This window comes from Rhinolophus ferrumequinum, chromosome 5 (genome assembly GCF_004115265.2).
Source record: "Rhinolophus ferrumequinum isolate MPI-CBG mRhiFer1 chromosome 5, mRhiFer1_v1.p, whole genome shotgun sequence".
Classification (NCBI taxonomy): Eukaryota; Metazoa; Chordata; class Mammalia; order Chiroptera; family Rhinolophidae; genus Rhinolophus; species Rhinolophus ferrumequinum.
The window spans coordinates 44,002,750-44,014,769 of record NC_046288.1 but is presented as its reverse complement, the minus strand read 5'-3'; the positions used below and the strand labels follow the sequence as shown (position 1 = coordinate 44,014,769).

The 12,020-nt window shown below is 33.1% G+C and overlaps 2 protein-coding genes across 5 annotated transcripts in view; both read right to left on the bottom strand.

Moving 5' to 3' along the window:
• The window catches only part of LOC117022573 (astrocytic phosphoprotein PEA-15-like), a 115,254-nt gene extending 114,361 nt beyond the window's left edge, over nucleotides 1-893 (bottom strand). Inside the window, exon 1 of the mRNA XM_033106699.1 lies at nucleotides 890-893. Within this exon, the coding sequence (XP_032962590.1) occupies nucleotides 890-893 (4 nt within the window). The remainder of the gene's footprint in view (nucleotides 1-889) is intronic.
• Nucleotides 1-12,020, bottom strand: part of CCSER1 (coiled-coil serine rich protein 1) — a 1,122,560-nt gene that overhangs the window by 856,495 nt on the left and 254,045 nt on the right. For all 4 annotated transcript variants that reach the window (XR_004422964.1, XM_033105324.1, XM_033105323.1 and 1 more), the window contains one exon: nucleotides 1,127-1,247. Coding sequence is in view for 3 of the 4 variants with exons in the window: in XM_033105324.1 (XP_032961215.1) it covers nucleotides 1,127-1,247 (121 nt within the window). In the remaining variant the exon portion in view is untranslated. The remainder of the gene's footprint in view (nucleotides 1-1,126; nucleotides 1,248-12,020) is intronic.

The window sequence follows — 12,020 nt, the reverse complement described above, 5'->3', positions numbered from 1 at the left end:
GACAAAAATGGCTTTTGGAACCTAAAAATTAGACCACATTAAGAGCAGTTAAATTGTTTTCACTTTTAGATTTATTAAAATTGAATTACAATCATTACTTTCTGAATTGGTTTATATTTCTTTTCTCTATAATGAGAATATTAATAACATCTTCACGCAATCAAGTATATACATTGTTCCATTTGAATTCAGCATTATTGAATGTAACATTAAGGGATTTTCTAATTGATTTCACAAAGAGTATCAGGCACTTATTCCAGAGAATGCTATCTTCAGGAGCTTATTCAGTAGAAAGACATTAAGAAACAAACAAGTTATCCAACAGGGAAAAGTAGCAGGCACATCAAGGTAACTCATACCTCTTTCATGAAGGGGTTAGCCAGCAATCCCTGGCAACACCAGACATCACTTAGTCTCTAACCTTAAAGCAGGTATGGCACTACTTTGACTGGAAAATCATCAGTAGGTTTTCCCTTTTCACTTATTTAATGCATACCTAGAAATAATCCTAGTTTATTTGATATTTCAAGTCCATATATCTTACATCCATTACCATAAATTTATTTCTCTTTCGCCATTATATGGGAAAAAAATCTATCATTTATTCATTATAAGATCAAATTTAAATTCAGCTTGATCTGTTTAAATAGCAAAAATATGGAAACAATAAACGGTGTCAAGTTTTACTTTAGGATAATTTATTTAAAATAGTTAAAAATAATAACTTCCATTCTTTATAAAAATGCAAACCAAAGTTAGGCTAGCAAATTTATATTAAAAACTCATCACATTTTAGACCTTTGAAGCCTACAAACATAAAATAAGCAATCCAAGAACAGTGGATCCATAATAACAATATTAAGGAAATAAAGTGCTTTAAACTACTTACCCATGTTCCTAAGATAACGTAACAAAATGAAACTTATTTCAAACACATGAATTTAGAAGACACAGAAGTTATTCAGGAGACAACATATTGATTTTTTTTAAATGTACAAAATTTATTTCTGTCCTCTCAATATACTAGTATTAACACACTCATTATAAATCACAATCTGAGCAATCTAATTCTGATCAGTAATCTAATCAGTCATCAAAGCTCTAAAAATTAAAATGAAGAACTTACTGTTTGGAAGGTTCAGGAAGTTTTATTTCTTCTCTTTTCTTCATTTCTATTGTTGATTCCATAGGAGTGAGAACTACAGCAGCACATGAGACTACAGAGTGGTATGAGTCCTCCCGGCAAACTGTTTTATTAAAGAATTAATTGTGAATGTCAAAATTATTTATCGATCATTTTCACTTTCCCGTTTTCTCTTTTTTTAGTTTCAGTCAAATGAAAGAGATAATTCAACTAAAATATTAATTATCATTAAATTATCCTTACTTATAATTTTCTATGCTATGTCTTACCACTCACTAGTTGTGTGACTGTAGGCGATTTTTCTTTCTTTAAGCTACACAGTGAAACAGGTGTTGTCAACATTTGATAGTCCTTCATTACAAAATGTGGTATGTATACACAATGGAATACTACTCTGCCATAAGAAAAGATGAAATAGTGCCATCTGCAACAACATGGATGGATCTTGAGCTTATTAGGCTAAGTGAAAGTCAGACAGAAAAAGTCGAGAACCATATGATTTCACTGACATGTGGAATATAAAACTGAAAGCAGCAGAGGAACAAGACAAACAAATGAAAAAATAAAAACTAATAGACACAGACAATACTTTAGTGGTTACCAGGGGGTAAGGTGGTAGATGAGGGTAAATGGGATCAAATATATGTTGATGGAAGGAGAACTGACTCTGGGTGGTGAACACACAATGTGATATATAGATGATGTATTACAGAATTGTACACTTGAAACCTATGTAACTTTACTCACCATTGTCACCCCCATAAACTTTAATTTAAAAAAAAGTTTTTCATTGGAGAATGAGAAGTACACAAATCATACACAATTAAATTAATCTTTGCAACATGAATACATCCATATAATCAGCATCAAGATAAACAGGGCATTACTAGAATCCTAAAACTCCCTGTGGTACCCCTTCCCAATCATTATTGTTGCTTCCCAATTTAGTCATTATTATTACTTAAATAACCACCGATTACTTTGTCTATCTCTAATATTTATCTAAATGACATCATATTCTTTTGTGGGTGTACTCTTTTATGTGTGACTTATTTAATTCAATATATGTTTGTAAGACTCATTCATGTACAGCAGTAATTTGTTTATTCTTATAAATATGTAGCTTTCCAATGAATGAATATATCACTATATATACAAAGGGTACCAAAAAAGTATACACATTTTAAGAAAGGAAAAAACTATTAAAATTATGATACTCAATATATACTGATAACAAAAATGAATACAAGTCATGTTTGATTTCTGCAATTATAAGAAGTGCTCAAAGTGGTTACCATCAGTGTCCAGACACTTCTGATTATGGCAAATTACTGCTTGAGCAATGTTGACCAAAGTGTCCACTTGTATACATTTTTGGCACCACCGGTATACACACACACACACACACACACACACATACACAAACACACACACACACACACACATACACACATATACATTTTGTTGGTGATGGACACTTGGATTGTTTCTGGTCTGGGGCTATTTCAAAATGTCTAAAAACTTTCTTGTACTTATTTTTTTTCTTGGTGCACAAATAGATTTACTCACATATTGGAAAAACACTTATGAAATATTCTTAGTGTATATTCATATGTTTTATGTTTGGCTTCAGTAGATATTGCCAAACAGTAGAGTTTTGGTTGTTCTACTTCTGTAACAACACTTGGTTTTGCCAATTTTTTTATATTTTAATATTATATTAATTTTTATTGCTGCATAACAAATTGACATAAATTTAATAGCTTAAAGCAATATTTATTTATTATCTTATAGTTTGGTACATTAAAAGTCTAGGTAGGATCAATTGGGTTATCTGATTATTATCCCAAAGGCCAATGTCAAGTTGGCTGCCAGGCCATGCTCTTCTTATCTAAAGTCTGTGGGTCAAGAATCCACTTCAGAGCTCATTGAGGTTATTAGCAAAATTTAGTTTCTTGTTGTAGAGGGACACAGGTCTCCTTTGCCTTGCTGGTCACTGGCCAGGGACCACTCTGAGGTCCTAGAAGCTACTCTCAGGTCAAAGGCCAAAGGCCTATCTATCTCAGCAGTGGAGAACACCCCTCACGTTGAAGACCTCTCATACTTCAAATCTGTCTAATTTCTTCTTTTGCTACCAACTGGGGAAAACAATTCTCTGATTTAAAGGACTCATGTAATTAGGTTAGATTATCTCTTTTTTGATTATCTCAAAGTCAACTGATTAATAACCTTCATTACATCTGCAAAATTCCTTTTGCCATGTAACATAACATAATTACAGTAGTGAAGTCCCTTCCAGTGGAAGTAATTATACAGGAGCAAAAGTCGTGTGTCATCTTAGAATTCTGCCTACCACAGCTATTCCTAGATGTTTATAGTGATATCATATTGTAGCTTTAACATCATATTGTAGCTTGAATATATATATATATATATATATATACACACACACACACACACACACACATATATATATACATACATATATATTGAATATATATATATATATATTCAATCCTCATTTTACATGGTTCTGATATGCACAAATGTCAGTTACATGGTTTAGATAAATAACACCAGACATCACCAAAAATGTTGTTCAAATCTAAGTTAGCATGGTGCATCACCTGTAATTATATAAAGGACAAATTTCTCTACTAGCTCTTTGGTCCACAAATCACTACACAAATAAAAGATATGCATCATGATCAGTGACACACATATTGCTTCTTTCAAAGTCTGTCAATGATAGGTCACCATGCATCTGTTACTCAGTTTCAAAGAGTCTAGTTGCATTGTCCTCTTGTCTCCCAGTGATAAACCCACGTGACATTTTACAAAAATGGATAATCAAAGGAAGGAATTTGCCAGTAGAAATGAAATTTTCGTGAAAAAATGAAAACTGCTAGTGCTGAAAGTGATATTTGAGTTGATTATAAATGAAAGGTCAACAACCACTGATCTAAGTACTCATTTCAAAAACTAAGAGCAAGACAACTAATTAACTCCCTCACCAATGCAGAAAGAGGGAAATACTAAAGATGACAGCACACATTAACAAAAAAGACAAAAATACAATAAAGGCAGCGAGTCATCCAAGAAGTGTGGGACCATGATCTGAAAGAGAAAGAGATGTAAGAAATGGTTCCAATGTTCTTCAATTTTCCTCTAAAAATATTTGTTGAATTAGTATTCTACTCAGGGATAGAGTCTGAAGTATAAAATACATGACCATTATAAGCATAGTTGAATTTAAAACAATCCTGTAGTGCTCATGAGACAAAACTTAAAGTCCCGTATGCTTCAAGGAGAAGGGGTCCTGGTTCCTCATTGTCTCTCCAATTCCATCACAAACGATTTTCTTCCTTTTCTTTCTTTTTTTAATTTAATTTTCTCTATTCTTGGCATCAGCTTTGAGTCTATGACAAGCAATTCCATCATAGGTGGAAGCCGAAAACTTTATTATATTTTAAATTTCAACTCTTTTCTAACCACTGCTAGTAAAGAAATAGACTAAGAAGAACATTATTGATTTATTTCTCTGATATAACATTAATTTATTCAGTAAATATTTAGTGAACTATTGATATGTTCCAAGAAATGTACTTAATGGTAGAACAAGAAAGAAACGTCTCCCCTTCTTTAAGGAAGCTTTGATTTCTTCTTCTAGAGATATTTTTCAAGTATTAGTGCAATAAGCTTCTGACCAGAGTACGCAAAAGCACTTACCTAGTTCTGTAGGAAGAGACACAGAACTAAGTTATTTTAAATGGAAAAAGAAAGAATTGAGCATGAAAAAAAAAAAAAAGGAAATATTTGTCTACTGAAGTTAATTTTAATATTGTTACTTATTCTTTTATGATCTAGAGGTTGGAACACAATTGACATTGCACCCAAAAGTACATGGAGTTAAACAATGAATAAATCAATAAGGAAGAAAAACATTAATTGTTCTATCTATGAAAAAATTGAAAATTAATGGACCTTCTAAAGATGGATGGTTGAGAGCTCTATGTAAATGACTGAGCCTATATATCTAGGTGAAATTAAATTGCACTCATTTCAATATCTTTAAATTGCACTTATTATAAGATACAAGAATTAGTTTAATAAATGCAATAAATGTTAGGCACATAAGTAATAGAGAAGTTATAACTTCAAAAAAAGTGAATGAAATAATAAAAGGAAAGTACAAATTTTTCAAAACAAAGAATATTTCTAAGCTGTTATAAGCATATGAACACCAAAAATGATCAAATCTTCTAGGACCCCTAAGTCAGAAATCTGCAGTTATTGGGGCAGAGTAGAAATTATTTCTAGTTTTAAAATTGAATAGTCTTACATTATCATGTAACCTTTTATTACACCATAAAGAATGTGCTATTACATGAAATGACTCCATTATTACCGTATTCTACAAAATGTTTACTTCAAAATCCTAATAAACTGAGATGCAAAATCTAAACACAGAAATATTGTTATTCTTTTTCTCCAGTTTGATATATCAAAAATATTTCATTTAATTACTGAACTTTCATCTTTCTTTGGTCTTTTAATTCATGAAATCAATTTTAAAGCACTAAGAAAGCAATATATATTTAATTAATGTTCACAGAAATGCCAAAGATTTATTAGAAGAGGCATTTTTCTCTTTCATAAAAATTAAAATATTTACATTATGGAAGGTGCCTGGAGCACAGTTAACTTATAAGTATCACATATAACTACCTTTGAAGTCACAACTCCAACTCACCAGATTACTGCTAAGAGTAAATTATAAGCTTAAAATAAAAGAATTTGCTTTTTGACTTGGAAGTGCTCACTTTTCTATTTTCCTTTTCAAATATCCAGAATCCATTTATTTACCATGCAACAACCCACCGGTAAAGTTTAAGCATTTATTTAACAAATGCTTAAATAACCTTATGCAGCAGGCACAGTTCTATGTACTAACTATTCATTTATAGTCACTATATTGTCTTTATACCTCAGAAAAATTACATGGAGTAAGTACTATCATTATCCCCATTGTACACTATTCAAGGTCATACGGTTTAGGAATAACAAAGCCAGAATTCAACCAATTTGCCTCTATTCCCCATGCTATTTATTGGCCATACTTCATTCTGATTCTCACTTAAATATAATGCATTAAGTGTTCTAAACTAATACATTTAATAGTTTATATTTTTCAGTTATGTTTTTGTTCGAAGATATTCTCACATCTGAATTCTTTATCCTAAGAAACCTGTATAATCATTAAGCAATTTGCCTCAGAACCTAACACAGATTTGACTCATCATCCAAATGCTTCAAGTTCCATGGTCTGTCCTTCAAAATGACTTGCAACAATTGTTCTATTGTTACATTAGAGAATGAGTGGCATGTGGCAGGATAAAACCTACTATTAGATACATTTATCTGTGGTAAAGAAAGGTATATAATTTAGAAAAATATATGTTTTCAAATATATTTGTAATCAGTCACTGTTGATTTTTCTTGCCTAGCACCACTACAGGTATTTGAGATACACCAGTAAATATACAAGGTCTGACAATTAGATTTGTGAACTCATCCTACAAAGAGCGCTACATACCTCATTGCTGAATATCACTACTGTCACTTTCAAAGTACTCCCCTTGGGAAACTATGCACCCACGCCAGTGCCTAGTCCACCCTTCAAACCAATTTTGGAACTCTTTTTCTGGAATGGCCATCAGAGCTGTCATCATATTAACCTCCATATCCGGAATGTCATCAAAATATCTTCCTTTCAATATTTCCTTTATCTTCAGGTAAAGAAAGAAGTCATTGGGAATCAGATCAGGGGAGTAGGGAGGGTGTTCCAATACAATTATTTGTTTGCTGTCTGAAAACTCCCTCACAGATGGTGTCATGTGAGCTGATGCATTGTCGTGATGCAAGAGCCATGAATTGTTGGCAAAAAGTTCAGGTCGTTTTTGTCTAACTTTTTCATGCAGCCTTTTCAGCACTTCCAAATAGTAAACTTGGTTGACTGTTTGTCTAGTTGGTACAAATTCATAATGAATAATCCCTCTGACATCAAAAAAGGTTACCAACATCGTTTTGACTCTTGCTTTGAACTAATGGAAATTTTTTGGTCATGGGGAATTGGCTGGCTTCCATTGTGTAGTTTGATGCTTTGTTTCAAGGTCGTATTGGTACACCCATGTTTCATCACCAGTGATAAAAAGACCCAAAACATCATCTTGCCTCTCCAAAAAGTCTTGGCAAACTTCGACTGTCCTTTGCTGCTGTTTATCAGTGATCTCCTTTGGGACCATGTTTGCACACACCTTTCTCATGCCAAGATTTTCAGTTAAGATTTTCCTAACTGTTTCTTTATCAATATTTACTTGGTCTGCTATGCTTCTCACAGTTAACTGATGATTTTGACATACAATTCGACAAAATTTTGCAATGTTTTTGTAGTGTTTGTTGGTTACTGGCCACCCTGACCTCTCTTCATCAGTGGTGCATTCTCCCCTCAGAAACACGTTTAACCCATTTGTACACAGCCATTTTCTTCATGGCATTATCTCCATAAACTTGGACTAACATGTCTCTGATTTCACTTCCACTCTGTCCAAGTTTAACAAGAAATTTAATGTTTGTCCATTGCTCTAATTCAAGCTCAGACATTCTTGCGATGGCACACAAAAACACACAACAATAATAAATGTCACTCAGCAAGACACCGTCACACGTCCACATAACACAGCTGTGAGACACTGATATACAAAAGTTATGAAACTTTACTGAGCTGTTTGTACAGTGCTGCCATATAAGCACATGGTGACAAGTTCACGAACTTAATTGTCATGCCTCTTAAATGATAAAAATACATGCTTATGTGGAGTGCATGTCTTCTAATGAAATAGAATCTTAAATCAAGTTTACCTCTCTGTAGTTTTTTCTCATCAGTAAAATGTAAATAATAAAAATATCTTCTTGTGGGTACTTGTGAAGATAAAATGAATTAATGCATGTGAAATGCTTAGGATAATGCTGGAGAAACAGTAAGAAGCTTTAAAATGTTACCATATATCATTGTTTATAACTACTTTTGAATTTCTTTTTGATACTTCAGACCCCAGTTATCCAATCAAACACTAATCGAGATGTGCTGTGAAGGTACTGTGTAGATACGATTAGAGTCTATCACAGTTGCCCTTAAGTAAGGGACATAGATCATCATAGATAATCTGGGTGGGCCTTTGAATTAATGCCTTTAATTCAGTGCTTATAAAATGCTCTTCTGATCAAATAATATTAGTCCATAATTAAAAGAGGAATTGAAAAACAAGCAGAAAATACAAGTGATTGCATCACGACTGTAAACAAACACATTGAGCAAAAATAGGTACACATATTCATTCCACATAGCTTTCCTTGAGCTATACCATGCCTAGGCACTGTTATAGGTACTGGACTGAAGAAGATAAAAGGCAAACTATTTGCCGTGATGTAACTTACTGCACTGGGGCAATGACACTATGTAGAAAGTGCTATCACAGAAGCCAGCCAGGTAAAGCAATCAGAAGGATTGGAATAGTAGGACTGCTGCTTCATGTTCACTCTTGCTACTGAGCACAGATGCAAAGGAGGCAATCGATATATATTTGTCTTATGAATGAGAAATTGAGGAAAAATGAACTGAGGCATGAGAGAAAAGATGCTGGCCAAGCATAGGAAACAGTGTTAAAAGGCAATGAGATATGAGAAAATGTTATGTAGCTTGAGAAATTCACATAATTCAGTGAGGCTGGGGCCTAGAAAAGACAAAAGCAATTGAGGAATGGTGATTCAGATGATTGCCAATACCTTCAGGACCTTCTCAGCAACCCTAAAACATTAGTGTTTGATTCGGAAGTTAATGTGGATCTCCTACTAATCATTTAACAAAGATGCTTTATATTTTCTATAGATAGCCTGGGCAAAATCTAAGTATAGGAACAAGATGGGTGAGACCACTGACAATACGAGTGAAATTAATGAATTGAGAACAGTGAGGGCCTCCTATATCACTGGAAGTGGCAGTATAGTGACAAGAAGGGATAAAAGTAAGAGTGCAGAGTATTAGAAATTTTAACACTTCTGTTTCAAACACATACATTCTATATTTACTTGCTTACAAGTACATTATTAAAATGAAACAAAATTCTCAGTATATTAGAAAAACAGAAAATACAGTGAAAGTAAGGGTGAATGAGAAATAAGAATTGACAAAAGCAAGATGCAGACCTTCAAATTAATTAAGAAATAATTTAAATAGTAATTTAAATTTAAAAACATACATTGTACAACCATATTGTGTAAGGATAATATCATCCAGGGAATTTTTTTAAAGGTGTGAAGAATTCCATAGAAATTGTAAATATCCTGAACTAAGAACTGATTAGAGAGATAAAAACACAGAGACAGACATGAAAATAACTATATACTGGGAATTTTAGACAAAACTATAAAATGTAAAAAGTAAAATTACATTTAGCAAGCTTATCTCACATGATCCAAATTCTGGTACTTCGTTGTTGTGTGCCTAGGTTATCTTTCATCTTGTGATACATGTTTGGAGAGCTATCAAGTTTATTATAAAATTTTATTTCAGAAATTGCATATTTTAACCAATTTCATATCAATTTATTCCTGTTTCAGCTTTTGAATAGCTATTTTCACAAATCTTACATTGTGCAAATATTTCGTAGAATAAAACTGAAACTCAACAGTGATAGAGAAAAATAGACCAATGTAAAAATGTGAATTCAGTGTGTAAGTCACCAATTTTATTGGTATAACTCAATGTTTAGGGCAGGCAAAATGCATGCTTGGCACATTAAATACAAGCAGAAAGAGCCAATGGCTTTCTTGAATGTCTTTCACGAATTGATCATTTATAAATCCCTCCTGACTACAGAGAAAGAAATTTATGGATAAAGTGTTATTTTATTGTAATAAATAGAAAAATATATCTGATGGTTGTAATTTCCTGAAGTGTGCCATCCCCTACTTATATGTTGAGACCCTAAGTCCAGTATGTCAGAATATGTCTGTATCAGGAGATATTAAAGAGGTAATTAAGTTAAAATTAGGGTGAGCCCTCATCCAGTATGACTGGTCTCCTTATAAGAAAAAGAAATTAGGACACAGACACACACAGAGGGGAGACAATGTGTAGACACAGAAAGAACACGGTGTCTACAATCCAAGGAGAGACACCTCAGAAGAAATTAAAGCTGCAGAACCCTTTAACTCAAACACCTACTGCAGAACTGTAAGAAACTAAATTTCTGTGGTTTAAACCACCCAGTGAGGTACTTTCTTATGGCAGCTCTACCAGTGCTGCCAAACCAATGCAAGAGTCATTTTATGAGAAGGTTAAAGAATTACTTTTGCTAATATTAATAATTAAATAAAAGGATCTTATCAGTCCAAACTCCCACCTACTAACTGAATCTGTACCGTTCCTACTACTAACTGCTTCCATTTCAAAATCTCTTACAGATATCCATTCAGGCTATTGGGCTAATGCTTCAATAATTCTAATGCTGGAAAGTTTATTACCTTGTCATTCTGGTCGTCTTCTTCCAAATGTGATCCAGATTTTTAGTGCATTTAAAAATACATTGTATAGAGATCTATGGGTATGTGTGTGTGTGTGTGTGTGATGTATTACATATGCAAATATTATATCTAGTACATATATTACATACATATGTTACATACATATATACATTTTATACAAATACACATCTAATATAGAGGGAGCATCAGAAAGAGTAGTCATAAACAACTACTATTGCTTTCTGATGACGTAGGTATTAAAACCTTTATCAGAAATTCTCCATCTGTGCATCCATTGTTTAAAGTATAAGGTCCTAGGTTAGGTGTTTTCCAAGCTTCCAAAAAAAGGCTATACATAGGAACAATAGTAGCACTAGATGTCTATAAAGTCTGTCATCACCAGAGCAGATTCCATTCGTAAATATTAGGATGACATCATTATCTGTGGCTTACTGCTTCTAAGTAATTCAAGTAGAGGGTACATACTTTGTTCATTAAACTTTCCATGTTAAACTTTGCAGGACTGTTGATGAACATTGTGGCAGACAGCATTTTCCAAAAATGGCCACACCAATAAATATCCCCTCTTGCTTGTTTTAAACTTTCTACTTGAGTGATAGGATATCAGTTCCCTCCCTTTGAACCTGTATAACCTTTGTGACTGCCCTTACTAAAAGAATGTGGAAGTGATGTTATTTAACTTTCCAGGCTAAGTCACAGAAGTCACCATGCATTTTGTAAGGCTCTCTCTTGGGACACTTGTTGCTGGGACCTAGCCACCATGCTGTGAGGAAGCCAATTCCAAATGGATGGTATGGATGATTGTTCCATTGAAGCCCTGAGTTGATAGCCATCAACAACCAATAATGTGAGTGAGAAGGTTTTATATTTCAGCTGAGGCTTTAAACATCACAAAGCAGAGGGAAACTCTACCTGTTGTACCTCTGAATTTCTGACCCACAACAATCATGAAAGATGAATGATATTTTTTTTTTTGAGTCATTAAGTTTTACGAAAATTTGTTACACAAAATTGGACAATGCACTTATAAAGAGCATAATTAATGACAAAGTAGATGTTGATGCTGCAGGGCAGGTTTTCATTAAAATGGTTACCTAAACAGTATGGGGAAAAAAGATTCTTGACATAAGTGCCACAAAGATTTGCCCACCTATTATGTGTGTGTGTGGAAATGATGAATGAAAATTATAGAAACTCATAGTTAAAATTCTCATTCAGATGTTGTCTACAGCTCAATACTCTGAAAATAAAAAAATAATATAAACAGCAA